This window comes from Syngnathus typhle, linkage group LG5, assembly GCF_033458585.1.
Source record: "Syngnathus typhle isolate RoL2023-S1 ecotype Sweden linkage group LG5, RoL_Styp_1.0, whole genome shotgun sequence".
In the NCBI taxonomy this organism is placed as follows: Eukaryota; Metazoa; Chordata; class Actinopteri; order Syngnathiformes; family Syngnathidae; genus Syngnathus; species Syngnathus typhle.
Window position 1 is genome coordinate 19,932,866 of NC_083742.1, and position 23,731 is coordinate 19,956,596.

At 45.9% G+C, this 23,731-nt stretch overlaps 1 protein-coding gene across 1 annotated transcript in view; it reads right to left on the bottom strand.

Moving 5' to 3' along the window:
• Positions 1-23: 23 nt before the first annotated feature.
• The window catches only part of LOC133154737 (potassium channel subfamily T member 1-like), a 34,207-nt gene continuing 10,499 nt past the window's right edge, over positions 24-23,731 (bottom strand). The window contains exons 4-31 of the mRNA XM_061279667.1: positions 16,489-16,568; positions 15,833-15,938; positions 15,645-15,683; positions 13,789-13,837; positions 13,368-13,427; positions 13,176-13,250; positions 12,964-13,047; positions 12,369-12,463; positions 12,089-12,269; positions 11,857-12,021; positions 11,616-11,752; positions 11,095-11,158; positions 10,871-10,979; positions 10,694-10,802; positions 10,461-10,610; positions 10,159-10,394; positions 9,043-9,256; positions 8,111-8,216; positions 7,860-8,032; positions 7,578-7,649; positions 7,267-7,401; positions 7,082-7,193; positions 6,920-7,021; positions 6,767-6,850; positions 6,557-6,685; positions 5,960-6,263; positions 2,489-2,573; positions 24-2,425 (exon numbers count right to left, since the gene is read on the bottom strand). Of these exons, the coding sequence (XP_061135651.1) occupies positions 2,305-2,425; positions 2,489-2,573; positions 5,960-6,263; positions 6,557-6,685; positions 6,767-6,850; positions 6,920-7,021; positions 7,082-7,193; positions 7,267-7,401; positions 7,578-7,649; positions 7,860-8,032; positions 8,111-8,216; positions 9,043-9,256; positions 10,159-10,394; positions 10,461-10,610; positions 10,694-10,802; positions 10,871-10,979; positions 11,095-11,158; positions 11,616-11,752; positions 11,857-12,021; positions 12,089-12,269; positions 12,369-12,463; positions 12,964-13,047; positions 13,176-13,250; positions 13,368-13,427; positions 13,789-13,837; positions 15,645-15,683; positions 15,833-15,938; positions 16,489-16,568 (3,376 nt within the window). The 3' untranslated portion in view covers positions 24-2,304. The remainder of the gene's footprint in view (positions 2,426-2,488; positions 2,574-5,959; positions 6,264-6,556; positions 6,686-6,766; positions 6,851-6,919; positions 7,022-7,081; positions 7,194-7,266; positions 7,402-7,577; positions 7,650-7,859; positions 8,033-8,110; positions 8,217-9,042; positions 9,257-10,158; positions 10,395-10,460; positions 10,611-10,693; positions 10,803-10,870; positions 10,980-11,094; positions 11,159-11,615; positions 11,753-11,856; positions 12,022-12,088; positions 12,270-12,368; positions 12,464-12,963; positions 13,048-13,175; positions 13,251-13,367; positions 13,428-13,788; positions 13,838-15,644; positions 15,684-15,832; positions 15,939-16,488; positions 16,569-23,731) is intronic.

Below are 23,731 nucleotides of genomic sequence, written 5' to 3' on the forward strand. Positions count from 1 at the left end.
AGGCTGACTGAAACTGGCTGCATGCAGCTTTTATTTGTTCATGACCTTCAACCTTGACCTTTCCATCATAAGAAAAATAGTACAAAATGCATGTAGTCGAACACTGAGGTGGCAAACATGACACGCAGGCTGCTGACACGTAAACGACATGCATGTTCCGTTCATATAAGAAAGACGGCGTATCAAACGGCGGCTCCGACATTGGCTAACGGGTACACATTATTGTTCTTGGCAAGCTGGCATAGAAAAATAAACAAAAAAACATGCGGTTTGTTTAAAATCCCTTGAACATGCCCTTAGACTGGAGAGAAGCGCACACTGTGGAATGTTGGAAGCCTTTCAACTTCTTTCAAAATGGGCCAACGGATAAAGTTAGGCCTTAAAAGAAATAAATAGATCAATTGAACATGCACGCTCGAATGTGTTTGTTGTTGTTTACATTTGCCTGCGAGGAAAACAAAAGGTGATACGTTGAACGATGGACAAGAGTTGGGAATTAAAGGGTCATGCCATAAATATTCCATTAGTGCAAAAATAGTCATCTTTCACGTGTCATTGCAGGATCAACGTTCGGGAGAGTTTGCGTACAAAGTCACACGAAAAGAAAGCAATTAACGCTGCAACCCGGAGTGGAGCATCACAATAAACAAACAAACCTTAAATCATCAGTCTGACATTTATGTTGAATCAAGAAATTAAGAGCCTGACCGAGACTAACATTTGGCATGCACAATTATGTTTTTTTTTTTTTTAAATGGAACCCCAAAAGTGACGAGTTGGTCTATCCCCAACTGCAGTCACATTTAGAGTTGGACATCATTTGAATTTCAATGACTTGATTCTGGTTCAAACCAATTCTTGATTCGGAATCTTCTTAGGTTAACAAAAAAAAAAAAGTTTGTAGAGTTCAAATTCGGGGTGTCTAACACCCAAACTACGGCACATTAGTTTTTTCACACAAAGAAATGTCGTTTTAAAATGACAACCATCTGGCAATACGGAACGCAATTTTAGGGGTTCCACTGAATTGATTTTGGCCAATCCATTTTTGGCCAACATCTCTTTTTTCACGTCTAAAATGACGCGTACGATCACAAAGAAACAATTGGCGGAAGCTGGCCGGCCAGGCTCTGTTCTTCCCAAAAAGGGAGGAGAAATGGCACATAGTGTACAAAAAGGTATTTACAAATCAATAAATAATGGCACAAACAGCAGATCATTTGAGGACACATTGAAATCAATGAACACTTGTTTTTTTTTTCTTTGCTCTGCACTGCAAAAATTAGAAACACTTCAGAAAAAGCACACAAAATGGCTGATAAGCGCCACCGAGTTGAAAGCCTTTGTCTCAAACGTGTGCAATCAGATAATTCCGTAAACATTTCCAGTGTTACAACGCCGCCCGCCGAGAGTCCGAGACAGCGGCTTGTTGCCGAGCCAACCGCTCCGTCGTCGTTGAATCAAGTCATGGCCATTGGCAGCTAGTAGGTTCACATCTTTGACAGTCAATGCCGCCCCCTACAGGGAGTTGGTATAAGACGCTTGTGTCAATGCCGCCCCCTACAGGGACGCTTGTGCTCCTAAATCAAGTGTTAACTACAAAGCAAAGTCATAGTTTCGATGAGTAGGAAATGATTGGAATGAATTAGGACGTCGGCTGCGCTGATGCTTTTGCCCCACCAACGCAAGGCACGAGGGCACAAAGTGTGCGTGTGCGCGCTAAATAAATTCATTTGACACTCCTTACAGAAAGGTAGTGATATCGGGCTAGGGGGAGGGAGCAATTTCAGATTGAAGTCGATGAAACATTTGAACTCGCACACGGAAAATTCAACAGTCCTCAGTCATATATTCTTTATCCTCTGCAAAGAACAGCGACTGGTGAGCTGAAAGGAATGCTGTCTGTTTTATACTGCCCCCAGGTGGCCAAGGTGGGGAATGTGATTTTTTTTTTTCAATATTCTATTTTATGATATCACTTACATGTGTTTTATTAATCAAGTAAAATAATTTTTTTGGGGAGCCCAATATCTCTAACTTCTGGAGAGTAGCGTATCTTGAGGAGCATTTTAGGGGGGCTTTTCATGACAGTTCCTCTGAGGTTTTACTTGTTTTTCAAATAGCACGGAATTGCCCCCGAGCCCTAAGTTGCCCCCGACCCCTGGCGACCTCCAGTGTCAATTGGCTATATGAGGCGTGTGATCGACACGTGAAGACGATGAGGCACTCTTCATGCATCCTTGGGCTCAGTGGAAACAAGTAGCAAAGGTCACGCTGCCCAGTGTGCGTGCGTGCGTGCGTGGCTCATAGATGCGTTTCGTCTCTGGTTTCAGAGACAAAGTGCGTCGGGTTGCGAGTGTTCCGATTCTGGCCTACTTGGGACTCCTCGGGCATGTGCGCCAGCGGGTCGGAGCGGATGACGTACCTGAAAGACACAAAGTCACAAAGACAGATCTTGGAATGTCGGCCGCCTTCGCTGCTTTCTTACACAATGTCGTTGAGCTCCAGCATGGTGTCCGGAGGCGGGTTGATGAGTACGTAGGACAGCGTGTTCTGGTGGTCGTTCATCTCATCTATGGAGAGAAACATGTTTCAGTTGGGGGGAGGGGGGGGGCTCCTTGACAACGGTACTGCTTATCGCGCCGCGCAAGGAAACAAGTCAACAAGACAACATGGAAAGTTGATACGCTGCCATTAATGAGACATGAATAAGGAGTAGTTTACATTTGTGAATGGCAATAGCACAAATTATTTAGGCTTATACATATTTATTAGGGCAAGAAAAAGAATAGATTTACAAAAATAGGAAAATCATGACCTAATTCAATTCAATAAGTAGTTCATTTGATTATTTTTTTCCAACAGGTTTAATGCATCGCATTGATTTTATCGATCGCCTTTTTTTCGGGGAGTGGACGGTGCGCATTTAAATGTCTTCAAGTGTGTTTTGCCATTTTGACGTGAGTCAAGTAGGTTCCGCGTGTCTCCACGGCAACCCACCTGCTTGCGGCTCTTTACAAAGACAAAGGGGTGCAAAAGGGGGTGTGTGGAGAGAAGGGCCAAGCGTTAGCGTCACTGACGGCCACTGTGACGAGGACGGGGGGGGGGGGGGGGTGGAGGTGGATCCAGAGGCGCATGCGCAGCTTCAAACATGCACGCAGCGTCCATCATCATCATCGTCATCATCATCATCCTCTCCATGGCATTCCGACCCCAGCTGGCAAGGCGAGACGTTGCCATGCCGACACACATGCTCCAGCATCCGTCAAGACTGAACCAAACGTAGCGAGCGACTCAAAAACACAAGCTAGCGGAGCAGAACGCATCGAGCGTGCCAGGGCGGAAGACCCGACCGAGTGTGTGACCTCACCGACGGCCAACGCTGAATGGCTGTCATATAGAACTTTTCAAGTCACACGTAGGAATTTTGGAGTGGATGTCATCCCCCGTGTGTGTGTGCGTGCGTGGCTAAAATAGAGGCCTCCATCTACAGACAATCATGCGTTCTGCTCCAGTCGAGAAGCCAAATGGACGCCCCTGCGGGACTCCAGCTTTTCATTTTTTTTTAGGGCGTCACCTCACTCACGTGAGCACGATGCAGAGAAGGCCAGAGATAGAAAACAAGAGAGTGACAGGAGAGCGAGAGACTGGCTGCCGAGCTAACAATGGCAAGGACATCATTCAGGATTAGCTCTCAGACACACTCGTGAAATATGAGAGCCTTTCAAGGAATGCGTGAGAGAGCGTTTTAGTAGTTTGCCTGTGGATCATTTGGTGTGAGAGTATTTGCGTTTTGCGTGGGCGCATTGATTTGTGCGGCGAGAATGTCCCGGTCTTATTTCAGTGCTGAGTGAGACCAGCGTTACCCAATCGTCCAATAATGTGTGAGAGCGAGTTCAGTTAAGATCAGTAACGATGTGATTGTGTTTTAGCAGCGGAAAAACAATCAGCAGTGAGGACATTAAAAAAAAAAAAAAAAAAAAGTGTTAAAAAAAATAATAATCTAAGCATTTTAGATGAATATGTGAGATTGATCATGTGATGTAAGAGCATTTCATTCAAAGAGTGAGAAAGATTCAGTAGGTCGTTAAGTGTGTGAGAGGTCATCCTGAACGACGTCCCCGACGGCCTCTCATATCTAACACACATCGGACACACGCACACTCTCACACACGCACGCGCGCACGCTCTCACACATGCAACAGAATAAAGCGGATGGACCGGCTAACCTGACGGCCGGCTCCCGTCTGTATACGGCTGCTCTGATATGTCCTGCAACTCTAAGCAACGGTAGTCACGGTTAACCCGATCGGGCGCACACATCGAATCCAAAGAAGGATGCTGGTGAAAGGACGAGCTCCTTTCGCCCACAACCACGCACGCACGCACGCACGCACGCACGCAGGCACGCAGGCACGCACGCACGCAGGCGCACGGGTTACCTTGCAAATATCCTAGATTTACTCGATTCATCACATCGCTCGCAGTGAGATTAGAAACATCCTCTACGGGTCAAAAGGGGGGAAAGAGAAGAGTCAGAGAGAGAGAGAGAATAGAAAGAAAAATCAGGCAGGCAGCGAATGCATTTGCGTTTTGACCAAAAGAAAAGAAAAGTTTCAAAAGGTGAGACGATGCAAGAAGTTAAATGGGAAAAAAAATGAGAAGAAGCCATGCTTGGGTATGCAGAGAGTCACTAATTCATCTGTGGTGGATGCTCACTCAGAAGGTCAGGAGCGTTTGGGCTTCTCCCTGGAAGCAGCGTGAGCGACACAGTACACAAGATTCAGCCAGCGCAACACATCGGGAGGGCGACTCAAACTTTTTTTTGGAACCTTCGCTGTTGTTTTGGAAGCGTGACGTGATGAGTGGAAATGTGAGCAGATGCAAAAGCAAACGGAGGCGTGATGCATGTTGCAGGGTTTCGACAGGTAAGTGCTTTAAATCAAATCGGTTTTCCATGTACACCCTTATGAGACATCTTTTATTCATAGTTAACGATAAAAATGGTTATTAATTAAGTTAATAATGAAGATTTATTTTTGGATAATCAGACATGTCTTTATTTTGTTAAATAACACACAAAAGTCCGTTAATACCAAATCAGTTCAAAGAGACTGGTGGAATATTTTTTTTATAAATGTAACAAAATTCACAATAATCCATCAAAAATTCATTTAGCACTGTCAATGGGCCAGAATTTTGTCAATTATTCTTTCCCAAATATCTTTATCAATTTTAATATATATATATTATATACGTATATCTAAAATGTATATGATTTAAGTAAGTTTTTATTGGCTTCAGTTTTAAATGATAGTATTGATGGCTTTGCATTTCGATTGCAGCGTACCATCCAATTAGTCGGAGGTGGTTTTTGAGGCAGAACTCTCAGATTGACTTGATGGACCCATGGAAAGCCAAAGTGGTCATATTTTGAATTCTGCAGTGAAAGGTGGTCGAAGATATCCATGCATGTTGGCTTCATGATGATGGAGTTGGACCGCGGGTCATAAAGACACACAGCGGAAATGCCATGAGATGATGAAACAAGCACAAACACAGATTGGAGTTCCATGAGAAAATTCTGGGTGGAGGCTATATTTCATCTTAACTTCATTTAAAAAAAAAAAGTGGATTTTTGCAATTTGTAGCTCCATAGAGTTTGTCCTATCATTTTTTTAATCCTAAATTATTTTGGAGCAAAATTAAAAAAAAACAAAAAACTCATGTTTATATTTACATTCTTTCCTTTCATCTTAATTGATTAAGTGATTTCTTCACTGAAACTCCAGTCTGCAAAAAAAACAACAACTGGATTTTGTTTCCCAAATGACAATTGTGATGCAATGAGGAATCATTTGGAAACAAAATCATCAACGTAACTGGTTGGCATTTATGGAATGAATTCTACTGCATGTTTTCATTTGGAAAAAAGGAAGGCCATGGCGCTTCTACTGACCGTATCCCACAGTGGGCAGGCCCAGGTGCTTCATGCGGTTCTTGACCAGCTCGGACAGCTCCTGGCGCTCGGAGCGGCGGTACAGGTTGAGGCGCTGCTGCGAGATGCGCTCGGCCCGGCTGGAGGGCTTGTTGGTGCTCTTCCTGCTCAGGCGCCGGGCCCACTGCATGCTCTTCTTCCTCAGCAGCGGGTGCTCCGACTGCTCGCCTGCGCTGGAGTTCCGGTGCGCCGTCTTCTCCTTCCACGACTCCTTGCGCTTGCGTTGCTGCTCCTCGCCTTGTTCCACGTTGATGGACACCTGAGACTGAGATGGTTAAGAACCTGTTAGAAAGCCGCTTTGGGACCCGGCTGACCTAACGAGTAGTAGTCGTTGCGTGCTTTGAGCCGGGCGGGGCGGGGCGGGGGAGGGCGGGGCACCTTGACAACCCTACCTGCACGTAACTGTCCTTGCACTGGAATAAGAGAAGGACAAACATACATCCAAACAAAAGGAAAGATGAGTACAAAAAAAAAAAGCATAGCAAAAATCAGTCAAAGGGATGCAAGGGACGGATGAGCAGCCAAAGCAAACGCGCCGTCACATGGTAGCTAACTCGCCTCGGATGTGGAGAACATGTGCGACTCGGTGCGGTAGATCCCGATGGGGATCTCGGCGCTGGAGGAACAGAGTTTTTGGAAGAGTCTGCCGTACGTTCTGATCCACAGGTCCTCCTCTGTGATCTTCATCTGAGGGAGTTTGGAGAGAACGGAGTTACCCCGGAAAAAAAAAAAAAGATCTTCTTGGGAGCTGGCGATGGTTGTACTTACAACGCACAGATACCCGGAACCGGGTGTCGTGTCCAAACCCAGAAGCAGCCTGGCTATAGCTATCATGTAGTCTTTCACAAATGACTGTCCGGAAAAAAAAAAAAAAAAGCAGATGTAGAAAAAGCAATGGGATTGTGTTGATGTCCCTCCCACCTGGTAGAGCAGCGTATCCAGCATGCTGATACTGAACACCCTCCCTGCCGCAAAGGGTAAGCGGAACATGAAGGCCAGATTGGAGCCCTTATCTCGTTCGATCTGGAAAAACAGGGGTCAGGAGTTTGAACTTGAGCCCCTGCTAGTGTTTGTCTTGCCCACCTTCTCTAGTTTAGAAAGAGCCAGCGAGTAGCAGTCCTTGGCTCGGAACTGCATGAACCTCATGTTGGACGGATGCGTGAGCTCGGTGATGATGCTGAGGCTCGGGAATAATCTGACCAAACGGGATCGCGGAGATGAAGCGCGGAATAAAAAGCGGACGGTACGGAACTTTTCTTTCCTACTACCTGAACATAGTCTGGACGTTGACGATGGTTTTGGCGTCGGCCATGTAGTCCTCCTCGGCACTCATGGTGCTCTCCTTGTCCACAACCACCAAATTGTCGGCGTAGATGATTCCACACTGCAGTAGGTTGTCCAAGCTGATCCGTGAAAACAAAAAGCAAAATGTGTTTTGACCTCTGTAGTGTACCGCTAGAGGGAGCCCACGTTCAACATTATGATGATGATAGATGAGAAGTATTGATTTCAAGTGATGTGTATAATTGCAAGCAACATCACGGAATGAGCGCGACTGTGACCCCCACCCAGCACATACTTATCGATGGTGCCGGCCATGAAGTAGACCATCGGGAAGCAGCAAATGGCCTCTAAGAAGTGGTTGTCTGGCCTGAGGCAAACAGGAAATCACCGGTTAGCAAGCCACACGGCTCGTGGGTCACTTCTGGAGTATCCCAGAGACATTATGAGAGGAACCTCTTGAAGTGCAGTTATTGTGATATGAGCACTGGCGGAGCTAGGATTTTTTTTCCTTGGGGGGGGGGGAGCAAAATGATATCTCAGGGAGTTTGCAATTCTTTTTCTAATCGCATGAACTTACGGGTAGTCCAGCAAAAGCACAATGGGGTTGAGCTCCTTCCGGGGTCGGTAGTACGCTCGCAGGGGGACGATGAAGTTGTACAAGCCGTTGCCCGCCGTCTCGGCCGACACGATAATCAGCTTGTTCTTGAAGCCGTACGCTTTGGCGTCTTCGAAGCTGTTGTGCGTGCAGCCCTTCATCACATTTCAAGAGGAACTTTTACTCTCTGGATCCCGTGTGTGTGTGCGTGTGAGTGAAAACTAGTCAGTCACCTTGTCAAGGCGCAGGCAGCAAAATGGAGCTTTCTGAGGAAGGAGGTGACACAGTGTGGGAGAGCTGCCGATGTAGGGCGAGTTGGGAGGGTAGCCTTTCACAAAACTGCCAAAAAAGAAAGCAAGACCATTCAATGATTTGATAATAGCTGCAAGTAGTTTGCCACCAAAGCGGAGCAATTTAGAGCGCAATCAAAATGTTCTGGAAAAATAGGCCTGAAAAGTCTCGCAAAGAAAGTCATTTTGGGGGCTTTTTTTTTTGGTGGTGCCACCAAAGAAGGGAAACAGCCACTGGGCAAGAAGAAAACATTTTCATTTTTCATCCACTAAGCATCTCAATTGCTCTCTGAGCTCATCAGTACGCCACTAATATCAGTGGTTCAATGCAAAGAATTGTGTATGACACATTTGTGTTCAATGTGTTGCTTGAAGGCACCATCATAGAAGCTAATTAGCGTTAGCATCCACCACACACTGCTTTGGTTGAGGCCGTTTTAAATCCCCATCAGGCTGTTTTTGGATGAATTTGACACGAACTGCTGCTTGTTGTAACGTTTGGATCTCAAGACACCGCTGGAGTTGGCTCCTAACAAATACAGTGTCCAGGAGATGGAGTGGATCTCTATAATGGATTTGAGTTGGAGCCATCTCAGCAACGATAAGCATGGTGCTCTTGCAAACCTGCTGATACTAATTGAGAGTGTACCACATGCGTGTGGTGAGCTACACACATGTTGGAAAGTGCTTCAGCCCCTTTCATCATCATTACACGCCAAGCTCATCCATCATCTCACCTTACCGCCGCCCCCTGACACTTGAGGAGGTGGAGCACATGAATCCTTTTGAGAGTCTATTATGCTCAGGCGAGGGCTATTGGGTCTGAAGGAGCAGATGTCGCGGGTTTGGATCACAGCAGCGTCCGCGTTACTTACTCTGATCCGACGGAGCCCTCCTCGTCCGATTGGTTGGTCTCGTCCTCTGACTGGTCACTAAGGAGGTCGCACGGTAGAATGGCGGAGGAGTCTGCGATCTCCAGGACCGGGGCGATGCTCGGCCTGCGGCTCCCGGAGCCGTTCTCCGTGGGCAAAGCCAGCTTGTTGATTTCTTCCGGCGGATCGGGGTTCTGGAGGTCGATGGCCACGGTGCCTGGACGCAACACACCACACACTAAGTACTCAGTGGAATCTCAAAGTGTGCTTCCCCTCTTTTAAAAGTCTTGGAAAAGAATTAAGAGCAGCATGCAAAACAATCACGACTTCTATTTGTTAAACATATGCCGCTTACCTACTAATGCACAGAGCAAGCCAGCACTATGTGGAATAATGCGGGATATTTGCCCAAACCGTATATCGCATATCAACACTGGCGTTTTGCATGACATCGATGAATGCCACTTTTTCATCGCATCGTACAAACTGGAGAAAATTCATACATTTTGCCACGCCTGGCCACCCCCTGGTGGCACCCCTGGACCGAACTAATGCGGGATTATTTCACTAGAAAAGATTTCATGAAGAAATACTGTCACTATTACCGTAATTTTTGGACTATAAGTCGCACCGGAGTATAAGTTGCACCAGCCATAAAATGCCCAAAAAAGTGAAGAAAAAAAACATATATATGTATATAAGTCGCTCCTGAGTATAAGTTGCCCCCCCCCCACCCAAACTATGAAAAAAAAAACGCGACTTATAGTCCGAAAATTACGGGAAATATTTCAATTATCCTGTTGATGCTTCCATGATTTGAATGAAAAAGGGCTACCTGTGTACATTGCGTTGAAAAAGTGCCACGGATACATTTAAGGACTGCAAAGTACGCCACAGCTGTAGGAGGTGACAAACTTACCATATGAAGTGGCCTGATCAACTTTTACAAGTCAAAGAAACAAAAAAAAGCACAACACAGTGATGTCAGCCGGAAAAAAGCAGGTAAGGAGAACAATCATGCACAACTGAGCCAAAGCATCACCCACCGCTCGCAGCCGCCGTTCATTGACATTCATGCCATTCGAGCTTCATGCCGCCCGCCCGCTCGCTCGCTCTCACCCATGCTGGCAATGATGCTGTGCACGGGCAGCCTGGAGGGGGCGTCGTAGAGCCCGGAGACCGACAGGCTCTTGTTGTGCTTCTCCTCCTGTTTGAAGATGAAGGCCGAGTTCTCCTCCTTGGTGATGTTGATGTAGTAGCAGGTGTCGGTGGCGGCCATGATGTGGCGCGGGCCGGGGTTCAACAGGATGCTCTTGTTGTCTTCCCGCTTCACACCGATCAGGCACACGCCGTACCTGGCAGAGTGCGAACAAATGGGTTGCACGGTTTGTGAAAAGCATCCCGAGAGCGCTTTGGCTTACTTTTTGTGAGCGTGGAAGGAGGCGTAAGTGAAACTCTTGCCGTCGTACTCCCCGAAAAACTTGCTGTCGCATAATCGGATGTGGTAGACCTCGTTGCCGGAACAGCGTCCGTACATCCTTTGCCACTGCTCCGGCGACAACTGCCCTTCCCTGCGCATTTATTAGCACAACGATGACACTTTCACAGAATTGTGAGGAATGCAAAAAAAAAAAAGACGTGTTCGCTCACTTACTGTCCTCTGGAGGTGTGAACGAGGAGCGTCACTAAGGTGGACATGGCCGGACACACGCAGTTGAGTGCAAGCATGGCGTACTTGAACTCCTCCTCACACACGACGTGATCTGGAAATCCAGACGGTTATGATTGATTGTTACCGTCCGAAACGTGCAGAAAATGTTTTTGTAGTTACCGGCAAATTTCACATGGAATTTGTTCTCCGGCTTGAGAATCTGCACGTAGAGCGGACAGTTAGGAGCAAAGTCCTTTGCGGCCCAAGCCCTCAAAATAGTCTGATGATCCTGTGGAGGAGATGCACAGCAAAACGTGCTCAATTATAGCACAATTGCACGGATGGGTGTGTTCTGATGCAATTGCGCGATGCCATGAACATTTGGAGTTTGTCGTGTGACTTACTGCGGCAGTTCGGTCACCCTCGTTCCTGCTGCTCAGGATGAAACACGCCTCGGCGTCGTCCATTCTAAAGCAGACGAAGACGGTTGCGTGTGAGGTGCTTGATGATCATTAAAGACTATGCATTTTTTATCACAGAGATCGATTGTAGTAGTGCCTTGATTTACTAGTTCAATTTGTTCCCTGACCAGGCTTAGAATTCAAAGTAATCTTTCCACATTTAAATGAATGGAAACGCCATTAACACCAATCAAGTCTTTTGTAGCATATAATAAATAGAATGGAAAGAATCAAACAGTTTGTGCATCAAAATTGTACGCGTTAGTTTAGCGATTCCTGTTGTGTGCAAATCGACCACCAGGGAGCAGTATTATACATATGTAACGCTAAAAACAAAAGAGGATGACTAAAATGAGAGATTATGGTTGTAATCTGTTGTGGGGATAGAAAAACATATGATAGGTCTGTTATGAAGTTATTACGATACTATTTGAAAGCTACGCAACCCGTCAGCGATCACTCACTTGGCCCTCATCAGGTCCTGGTCTTTGAGGGCGGAGCCTTGAAGATAAATGACCCTCTGGGACCACAAAGGTATCTGGAGGATGCGGCGGACCTGAATATCGATATCGGTGGGACACAGGATCACCACATAATAATCCTGCAAGACAGAGGAAAGTGACGATGCTGTGAAAAGTCAACAATCCGACAGCAGTGTGCCGAAAGACAAGGCGGACGGATGGACTGACTGTCTCCAAAGTATACCTGCAACCTGGGATGAGCGTAGAACTCGTTGAGGAAATCCATCAGCAGGTCTATCTTCAGCGAGCTGACACACAACACCACGTGCTTCTCCGTCTGTGCTCGGTGGCGACTGTAGTTCCCGCCTAATTTCTGGCTCTCCATCCACAGGTAGGCGAGTTCTTCAAACTGAAAGCGTTTTGAGTGGAAGCGCGGAAAGCCTTCAACAGATTCTTGTGGCCTCGCGCCTCCTTACCTGCAGCGGGAGCACCACCAGGGCCACGCAAATGAGAATGACCACCAGTAGCTGCGAGGGCCAAATCTGAGGCGTCACATCTCCGTAGCCTACGGTGGAGAAGGTCACGATGCAGAAGTAGAAGGAGTCAAACAGGGTCAGGTTCTTTCCGGCTCTCTCCAGGTGCTGGATGCCGCACGCTCTAGAGAAATGGCACAGATGACGTTCAACAAAAATTTTTTTTCTATACAGGTGTGGCAAGAGCAGGGATTTTGTCGTTGTTGAAGAGACGCGCACTCACCCGGTGAAAACCAGACACAGTAAAGTGCAGATGAGGATGAACACCTGGTTGAACATGGCCGAGTGTGTCCTCTGGATGGCACGGTGGAAGTCATTCTGATAACACCACAGAAGAGCTTACTGTTCACAGCTCATCTGCTCTTACTGGATGTGTACAGGAATCATTTTTGTTAACACTTGTTCCGCGTTAGTATGCTTCGCATGTCACCACCTGTCCGGCCCGGCCCGGCCCGGCCCGGCCCGGCGTGGTGTGGCGTACGTGGCCTTGCTCTGCCGGTCTGCTTGGTAGCAGATTACACCAGATGGCTGATTACAATTTTGGCAGGAAGCCATTGGCAGAGCTAAAGGGGGCGCTGTGGGGGCACTGCCCCCCCACCCCCCACCCCACCCCAATATGTGCTTGAACTACCCAAATAATTGACTCTGGGCTTCTTGGGAATTTTTTTTCTAAATTAGCATCTGTTCTCCATCGAGAACGTATTCTGAATCTGCAACAGCATTTTTGGAAATATTACAGGGCGTTGTTAAAAAAAAGTGTTTTGCTTTGTTTTGTTTTGTTTTGCGGATCCCCTGAGGTAACTCCAACAAATACTTACAATCATGTTTTCCAGCGCCCCTTTGGCAAGCCAGCAGTTTAGAAAAACTGGAACAAATATGTTTCGTAAAGGATGCCAGAAGATCTAGGAAAAAGCACAGTGAGGCCAGAGCAGTGATCAGCAGGAAGGTCAGTCAGTCAGTCAATGCTGGGGTGTTTTTGGACAAAACAATTTGGACTCAAAAGAAATGCCCTTCCTTGTTTATTACTTACGGTGATAATAAATGGCACTGTATTGATCATCTCCAATATGAAGGATATCTGGAATATCTGCTCCCAAATGTTGCCCTGGAGAGCAAATTGACGATGAGCAAACTTCTGGCCAAGCAGCAGTTTAGCCGATAAGCAACTATATTTCTCAAACTCGCCACAAATTTGAAGACAGGCGTCAAGAAACTTCTTTACCTTGTAGCTGAGATATGTGATCAGCATGGTCTCCAAAAAACTGATTAAAGCCACGGTCACCTAAAGTGGAGCAGAAAAAAACTTTCATGAAACTCTGGGATTTGAAAAGTTTGTTGAGGTGAGCAACTACTTTTCTCCTTTCGTTTCACCAAGGTTGAGCAACTGAACTTGATTTATTGGTGAGGTGTTTGCTGGGGAAGGCCACTGCCAATCCGTTGGAGCTCTTAAGGAGTCAATGTGTGTGTAAGATACTTAACACAAATACAAGAGAGGGTCCAAATGAATCATGATGAAATAAACCCATCCATCTACTTAAGTCCTTGTCTTCATTAGGGTTGCAGGTGAGCTGGAGTCTTGAACACCAGACTCTAACAAGCACTGCCGAGATTTCAACCCCCAGCGTGCTGCCCGGATAGCTTACCTGGATAGCCCACAATGGATCCGGTCTGGTAACCCAGAAAATCAACTTCCTTTTAAAAAGCACAAGTCCATTAGTGACAATATTGTCATTGGAAAATAGATGTACCTTGACTAGAGTTGAAAGTAAGTGCTGAGAAGATGAAGTAAATGACATTAAATTGAAGCTCAAAATGAGTGAATAATCTGAGTGACGTTTGCGTATAAGGCAACTTTTATGGAAATTGACTATAATGAGGCACAAAGACTCAATAAAGGCCTTAAAATAATTTAAAATAATTCAAAGGAATTAAAATCCTTTCTCAGTTGTCTCTGAAAAAGAAAAGCTGCTAAAAGTGAGGCATGTGTGGCAAAAAACGTGAAGATAAATTGAGTTCGATGAAAGTAAATACGTACCGTTTTTTTCCGTGTATAGTGCGCAATATTTAACTAATTTATTGTCCTAAAATCTGGGGTGCGTATTATACATGGGTTTTGTTTTTTTTAAGAAAGTCATGGTACAACAAAACCAACAACAGGACTGACCGACAAAGTCGTGGAACAAAAAGACAGGGTGACATTACCAAAGACAGGAACAGAATGACAGTAACACATGCAATGATCCAACGGTGAGCGAGGGGCAGACAGGACTTAAATACAAAACACGTTACATCGATTGAGGTGACACAGGAAGAGCGGGGTGACGCGAACAGAAACTATGGCAACCTAGACACATAGCAAAACTGGGGACGAGACATGACAAATCTCCCCCGAAATAAAACTCACCTTTCTTCTTGTTTGTTGTCAATCGCGCATCGCATTCAGCCATCCTGCCCAACACACTTAGTAAAATTCATAATTGACGACACATCGTTTGATGCCATGGTGCAATCCTCGATGGTGTGTTATTGTCAAATATTGTTTGTTTTTTAATCTCCATCGCGGACCGGACGTCATACGGAGGCCGCCATTACAGATGCGCAGAACGGTTGCGCAAGACACGTCAGCTATATAAAGAGCGAGAGTTCAGTTCTCCACCTATTAGTTTCAATTCACAGTTTAATTAGCAGTTTCAATCAGCAAATAACAAAATGCGTATTACAGGTAATATTTGATTTCACAACACTTTGCCTTGTTCCTTTCGTCTCTGCTGTTCACTTCAAACACGCTCCATACGACCGCAATGCTCTTGTATCAGACGCTCGCTCGATCACCTGCTAGTTTGCCGTCTGTCACAATGTACCCTACACAAATCCGAAACATTTGTTGCGGCTCCGAGTCACGACGAGGGGCAAGTTTTAGTTTCCAAGGGTGTTTTTATTCCTCTTCAACGTCTCTCCCATACAGAGCCGCCGTGTGCGCACGGAGCGCGGTGGTGCGTTTAGGGGCAGTCGGAGAAATCAACGCCAACAAAAAAAATGACATCCAGCCTAGTTAAGACCATACCAAAGACTATAAAAATGGGACCCATTGCCTCCCTGCGTGTGTGACGATCTTTAGGGCTTAAAAAAAAAAAAAAAATAAAATAAAAAAAAATCATAAAAATTGGGTGCGTATTATACATGGGTACAAGCTTTTTTCCAGCATCAGCATGCCATTTTTAGGGTGCGTACTATACATGGGGGCGCACTATACACGGGAAAAAACGGTAGATGCAATATACCGCCCCCTAGTGGCCAAGGCACGCACACATAATACACGATGCCCACTGTGTGACGCTCAAAATATTGATTTCTTAATGTTTTGTTTACTCTGCGTTACTTCTTAGTTATATAAAAATGATGGCATAGAATATTTGTTCCAATTTCAAAGTCGATTTGTGAATTCAACTCAAAAGTCAAGGTACCACACTGCATGGTTGCATTTCACAGGAGAACGAACCAGTTGATTTCTGGTGACTCCGATGTTGAATTGGGCCAGCTGGAGTCCCGAATCATTGGGTTGTGAGAAGAAGAAGAGAAAATAAATGCATGACTCATCAATGAAATTATCAATGAATTGCCTTTTTAAACTGCTTCTAATTCCAAGAGCCCCTTAAATCCGGTCAAATCCATTTTGGTGACGCTCACCAGGGGTTTCCGTTGGTCTCCTTGAGATCGTCCAGGCTGACTCTCACGATGTAGAGCACGCAGGTGAGGATCTTCAGGGAGAAGTTGAACAGGCGGATCCTCAAGCCTGCATAAAGGCAAAAAAAAACAACCCAACTTTGACTGTGCTCCACGTTTGTCCGCTTTAAGCGTGCGTCAGCTCAATTTACGGCTTTTCTGGCTCAGCATTGTTATTTTCTCGGCGGGTCGCCACTCATTTCCCCCCCAGCTTTGGAATCCCACAATTCCGGAGATTGATGCCGATCCATCGGAACCTCGGCTGCAGTGTGTCCTGGCGACCGGATGGCGGTCGCAGCTGCGTTCCCCGCGTCAACGATTTGGTAGCAGCTGAGCATCGATTTGGAGCAAGGTGGCCCCCGCAGCAAAGGGTGACATTTTCATTCAATTCTGCCGCCTTGTGTACCACATCCTGAGAGGTTCACGTCAATAAAGCCATCTTTATTGCGTTTCCTCATTAGGACAACGCGATGCCCTTTGTCTCAACCATGGATTTAATATGAGGCGTAATGCAATGATCAAAAGCCCATGTGAGATTGAGCACGATTGGATGCTTAGTCATGGAGTGCCTTTCTTCTGCACTGAGCACATTTGTATCGCGAGCGTATGACTCTACTTACTTGACCTTTGGTTTTTGATGAAGAAAAGCTTCAGTCTCTCCTTGAAGGTGTTTTCGTTGACGTAGAACTCCACCTGCACCCTGTTGGGAGAAGCGTGGGGACTTGAAACGTTAAATAGCCTTTAGCCAATCGCTTTTGTTTGCGCCGGTGTGGTTTCCGACAATCCCAAAACGACCCAAGCATTCACAAAACTTTATCTGAATGTAACACCTTGTGTTTTCAATCAACGGAAATCCAAAAGGAAGCCGATGCGGCGCCTTTCTACAGCCCCGGTGGAGCCCACCAGCACTTCAACTGCGAGGATGATGATGTGTAGGGGAGCTCCGATAAATGCGGCTTGTGTACTGCAGCAAGAATGATTGTCGCTAATGAACGCAGAGGGAGTTATTAAAGGAGCATCACCGAGCTGACATGATGAATAAGGGGGCACAAAAGAGTGGGCGAGGAGATGAGAGAGCAGTAGGCCCACATGATAGTGGGCGGAAGAAAATACGAAACGCTAATTTCCCCTGGTCGCATGCCGTGGCCTCTGTCGCCATGGAGACAGATTCTAGGGCGCTTTCATAAGCAAACCACATCCCTGAAACGCTGCATTGTGGCCAAGCCATGTGAATCAAGTGCCAATTGGTGGCAAATGAGATCAATAACCGACTAGGTGGTGCCCGCTGTCGGACGGGCGGAGAGTTTGCGCGCTCTGACTTGAAATGGGACTCTAAAATAAACTGCAGTCTGACAATAGAATTGGTGGGATGTCACGCTTTGTTTGAACTGGCTTGCCGTGTGTTTGTCTGCATCTCCGTGTGGGAGGGAGGCTGAGATGAGAGTAGTAGCACGCAGCCTTGCATGGTGTAAAACCAAAATCAAAAAAAAGAGTGTTAGCTTTCAAAGGGGAAAGAAATATTTGTCTGACAGAAGAAGCTGAGCCTCAGACTCAATGACAATGTGAAGGACAATGAGTCTTTTCAAGTAGCAATAGTTCTCTCAAAAATTTGGCCCAAGACTACTTTTTTTTTTTTCCTTGAATGACCTTGATAAATTGTGGAAAATTTACATTTAATCAGCGCTTTAATTTGCCTTTATGTTGTTTTTTTTTACTGTAATTCTTCCGCCTACCTGGTAAAAGTCAATATCCATTTCCAGATCGGCCAACGGTGCTTCTGTGTACTTTAATTCCCATAAATCTAGTGGAACAAATTGTTACAGCTGAAAACAAAATGTCTCTATTTACTATATATGTTTAGTTTGCACAAGTGCCGCTGTGTACACAACAATAACTGATGCCAAGCCAGCAGTGCATGAATTCCAATTAAGGTGGCACCGCTCGCTCCTCATGTTCACGCCGTCACCAATCTTGACATTTAATAAACTTAAGCCGCAATGGAAGCTGCACAGCATCGGTCTTCCGTTCTCCGTCATCGCTTGAATTCACTTTTGTTTATATTTCCTTGTATTCATTCTCCGTTGGAATAGAGGCAGGTACCAAAGCTTAGATGCGATCTAAAAGCTGCAGCGCCTCGCTGTCTTGAAGGAGATGATATTGTAGAACTGGCTCAAGTCCAAAACACTTAGGAAGTCGATAAGTTTGGTATAATCACTGAAATATTGGCCAGCGGCCCAAAAGAGATCAAAGCGCAGGTCGCTTTTGGTTCTCCGAGTCATCGCTACAAGGCGGCGGCCAAAATGTTTTCATTCAAAACTCTTTGCAGTAGTTTCCAGATGACTTAGCATTTCAAATGAGATGAAATAATGCCGCTGTCAAAAGTCTCTCGAGATCCATCACGCTATTTGGACGCCAATGTGCAGACGGAGACGAAGATTTTGAGAAGCCAATTGGAATAAAAGGTTCAAATCCAAATGGAAGCAAAAAAGTTCAAATATTGACGAGACTCTATCAAATTGTTTGTGCGACTGAAAAGGAGGTGGCGATATAGTATGTAACATCACTCAGCCGCTTGGAGGACACAAGCGGCGCCTGGAGGCAAAAAGTGCATGTCAACATGCTTAGAGCTCACCACTTAGGATGCCCCCCAGAGAACTCGATCCATTTGCTACCAGTAGGACGTGATCGCCGGTGGAAATTGCCAAATGCTGCTTCATTGTAAGCATGCAAAGTGCACACAACTGCCTTTCTTAGAAATGGATCAATTGTCAATCATATCCACTGACAGGCTATTTTTTTTTCCCCCCACTACACGTGCCACCTTTTCATCATTTACTGTGGAGTCATCAAATTAAAATAAATAAAAGAGATTGATAAAAAAAAAATTATTAAAAAACGTGTACACAAAATAAAACCATATTTAAATAAATATACAAAGATTTCAATTTTCTTGGAAGTTTCGTCACCACAACAAGTGTTGAAAAGGTAGCCATAAATCAGCATTGTGCAGCAGCAATATCATCATCGCTGAGTCAGGCAAGAATCATAAAAACCACCCAAAGATGCTAAACGGTGTGACTGATGCCTCCAGTGCATGACGTGACGTGACGTGACGTGACCCATGCCATGCAAGCCGTGATGCTGCCAGAGACTTACTGGGCATTGGTTGAGTCCATACTGTACTCCTCCTGATACCTGCAGGATGCAGCACACATGAACATAATCGACAGGACAGACAGAGAGAGATGGCTTCAAAAGCTGACGCTGCGAGAAGGAGAACAAATCAAAGCCAATGCAAACCATGGGAGACCGCTGAACACAAAGTGTCCCACGTCCCGCCCGGCCAATCAGGAATGAAATCACATTGATTTAGCTCCAGGCCATTATGGCTGACAGTTATAGCTTCAAAGTTTCTGACAAGGCGTCAACACATTTTCGCCTTTCTAAATGGGCTAATGGAGTCTCGCTCCATTAAAGCCGGCTAGGAGGAAGCAGCTAGGTCACCAGAAAGGATGCGCGCATCCCATTAATCTCAAACATCTTGCCTTATGGACAACATGGCTGACTCACTGATTCAATCCTAATGGCGCGATAAAATGCCCAATTGTGGCTGTTGGTAAGCAGCACTTGCTTTTAGTGGCCTTGCTGGAGCCTCTCTTCAGTCACCTCACTCATTTGCTGTTGACAATCTGGACGCTCATAAGATCATTCAGCTGATTCAGAAACAAAATAAGCAGGAAGAAAAAAAAAAAAAGTGTGACTGACAAAGCATGGTACATAGAAAGGAGACGCTCACTGACGCTCATCTGGTTGTAAACACATCTCTTTGCAGCTTTGCTAGCATTAAAACATATTCAATCCACATTCCTGCCATGCAATCAGCGTGCCCTTTGGATATCAATCCCCGTCGGACCACGTTGGGCTCACCTCTGTGCGGCAGATGTCAAATCCCGAGGCTGAGCTGACTTAGCAAGACAACAAGTGGAAGGCGGCACTTTGGAAGCATGCTTCCCTGCGAGGGATGAACGCATCTGAAGAGGGAGGGCCTCGCACGCCGCCACTATCTCTGCAGCAATTTCAAGGGCAAATGGGATTTGTAGTTTCATGCATAGGATGCATAGGGACTCACTCGCTCATTGTTTTGTTCTGTTCCTTCCGGGATATTTTGCACGCTACCGTGTCCTACACGCTGATATTGTTGAGGCTGCCCACCCAATTCAACCTCCGTTCAGCCTCAGCATCTCTTTAAGATTCAATAACATTTCCAATTCAATTTCCCTCTCCGCTAAAGATAGGCACCTCTAAAAATGCTCGTCAGAACTAACTAAATAAAATTTAAAAAAACATTTTATATATATATATATATATATACTCAGGTGTCAAACTCATTTCTGTCGATACAGTCTCCCCTCAGAGGGACGCTTTGCCTGAGAGCCACATTAATATGTAATCACCTCATTATATTAAATGTACAGTGCACTTAACACCCTCTGCATGAGATTGATATTACAGTAGTGCCAAGAGATTAGCACCAGTCGCTCATCTCTTTGAACTAAATGAGAACGTCATTAGTGCATTACAGTCTGCACCCCCGCCCCCCCCAAAAATGTCTAAATAAGAGAAAATACCCAAATATGATTGTATTGTTTTGTATTAATGCTGCAATCAAATTCATTGCGCTGCTCCTACTGTTATGTCCGTTCTAGCCACCAGGGGGCCATATAACACAACAGTCATGCATTGTCAATGTTGCTCATTTTGGGTGAAAATGAACCAGGACTACGGCAAATGGCCGGCAACCGGTCCAGGATCGCTTCCAGCAAATCCGTGACCCCAATGAGGACAAGCGTCATTGAAAATGGTCAGCTCAGCATTAACAACAACATGCAATCAACACAGCTAAAGAGTAAACGTTGAGCCATTCGGGAAAACCTCCCGAGTCCCCACTGCAGCAGCAGCAGAGATGTGCAGTGCTCTCTGAAACACAGCCAAAGCGCCAAAAAAAGCACATTTGTGTTTTGTGCTGCCAACCTGGCTTTAAATAACCCGCAGGCTTCAAGTGCAAAAATAATTGCTGTTTGTGACAGCTGTCAATCAAATAGTAGGCCATCAGTGCCCTCAATCATACAACAGCATTGGTTGCTATGTCAACCCATGGTTTGCATTTGATACTTAATAAGAACTTTCCCTTGAGACTCATTCAATTCTAATGGGAATGCAGCATCTACGGAATTATGTAATCACTGAAGTGTTAAATTAAAAAAACAAAAACAAAATGACAGCAGGTGCCTTTGCAATCTGTCATGCAATTGCCTCACACCGGCGGCAGAAGCTGGCAGGACATTTTCACCTAAGCAGGAGGGATTCAACATTAAACGGCCATTTCATTTCGATCAGCACTTCAAGTTCGGACGCGCGATATCGACGCGAAAAGACCAATCTATGTCTGTCGGTGCATCGTCGCGTTTCGGATCTCCGCTGCAGCAGCAGCAGCAGCAGCAGCAGCAGCAGCAGCAGCAGCAGCAGCAGCTCGATTCTCTCTACCTTTGGCCGACATCGCTCCCAAACGAGTCCATGCTCCTCAGGGGGTTGGACGAGTGCGCCCAGGTGGGCTCGGGGGTTTTCCGCACCTCGGTCTTCACGTCTGGGTCGATCTCCGAGGGCGAGGGTGTCAGCTTGGCGCCCGCCATGCTTCTCTGTCGAAACGCCCCCCCCCCTCCCCTCCCCTTCCCTCGTAGGCAGGCAGGCAGGCAGGCACACGAGCTCGCTCAACGCATCTTCGTCTCACTCAAGCAACACGGAGCGGAGGAGGGCGAGAACATTCCTTCCTGTCGCATCGGCGGGTGTTCTTCGGAGAGATCCTGTGAGGAGCCAAGGCTCGCCTCCTGCTCGCTTCTCCATCCCTGACGGAGGGGAGCGCCGCGCAGCGCCGCGCCGCGCAGCGCAGTCTCCCTGCGCGCGTCGTCACGACGTAACGTCAAAGCTGCCTCGACCAACGAGTCGACTCTTCGTCTTACATAACTTGAGTTGGAAGCGTTTTGGTTCGGGCCACTTGAATGTAAATTCATCGAAGACTTTTTTTTGTTGTGCCAGCCCAACGCAAAGCGCAGTCAAATAAGCAGGTGGCCGCTTCTGCATGAAGCGAAGGTGGGCTGGCTTCACTCAAGCCAAATGCCTTTTGTTCTTCCATAAAATTGCTCAGCCAAATCCCGACATAGAATCGATAGTCATTAAACACTACAAAGAAAGAAAAGAAGAAGCAGGCGGAGTTTTGTTGGATGCAAGCACGGAGGACAAGACGCATTGATTGGAACCGAGAGACATTCAGTGGCATGACGGAGAAGGAAGTGCGGATTGAAAGCATCACACGCTGCAGGTTTAATGCATTCTGCAGCTAATGAACCAGGTGGCAGCAGAGATTCATTTTTTGCACCCATCAAAGGAAACGCTTTGTTAAATGAATTAAAGCAGCACCAAACACCCAAAAGACCCCACGCTGCAATCTGCAATGTTCCATTGGGTCTACGTGGAAACCATCGACAGCAACGTTCTCAAGCACTCTCAGTGGTGCTTGGCACAAAACGTGACATCGGAAGAGTTAACACAGGACAAAGTGACACAAGGCGATGGATGACTGGAAGGACATGACATCTTTGTGCCAATCATCATCACATTGCAACTTGCCACATTGAGTGCTGACTCAATACGGGCATTTAAGAAATGGAAAGACATATTATAAAATTATATATCTATCTAAATATATTGCCAAAGTTGAAATTTATGGAGATGAAAGATAATGAACAAGGAATTTGCTCAATTCAAAATTGGCTCTTAAATCTCATTCACTCCCAAAGATATTTTTAGATGTATTTTCAAACCCCACACATTCAATACAAAATACTTCAGGAGTTAGAGTAAAACAAAAAAAGAGGTTTTACTTTCTGTCTAAAGTATCGGTGGCTGGTAACGGCAAACACGGCGGGGGCTCGATACATTAAGATACGGCCGGTATCGTCGGTCGCCCGTCGCTACTTTGTTCCCGACCAAGAGGACCAAACAGTTATTTCGTTGTTAAAGCTGTAATGAGTCCAATCACAACAAAAGACGCCGTTCAAAGCTCCACATGACAGGATAGTCAAGCGACACGCGCCAAGCGAGCGGCAGATGGCCACTGAGAGCTGCAATGATGCCTCTTATGTCAAAACATATTAAGGCAGCAAGCTGGCGCCGCTGGAGGCGAGCGGCACAAGTCTCGCCTGTGCCACTGGCTACAGCTTGAGCAACACACGCACACGCACACACACGCACACACAACTGCATCCTGCAGTGCGCAAATTGCTCTTCTGATATAAAAAGGTCCCACTAGCCACATATTGTTATAAGCTTATGTTCTTTTCTGAAATGGAAAACATTGGAAGGAAAAGTCTCCCCCAAAAACCCGCTGAGCTTTTTGGTCTTTGGACTTGCCGTACATGTGATTGCTGGATTCTGCCTAGAAGTCAAAGGTAGCTAATTGCGTGATCTTCCGCTGCGGCAGACATTTTGCAGGATCTCTTTGTTAAAAAACATTTGACCTATACCTGAAACAGTTGAAAGCATCAGGTGCGCCTCCCCCTGGAGCTCAAAGAAACTGCAGCAGCCTCAAATAAATACGATAGTTTTTTTCATTACAGAAAGGCTAAATTGATTGACGTTTATTTCCCATGGTGAGTAAGTAGTGTGTGAAGTGTTAGAAGGCTCCAGACTGCCTCATTTTTTTTTATATTTACTGCACATAATAACATTTAAGAGTCGTGTTACACCATCAAATGATACTCTGACTTGTTAGTCGAATATGAAAATCTCAGGTGGGTTGTTTGAAAT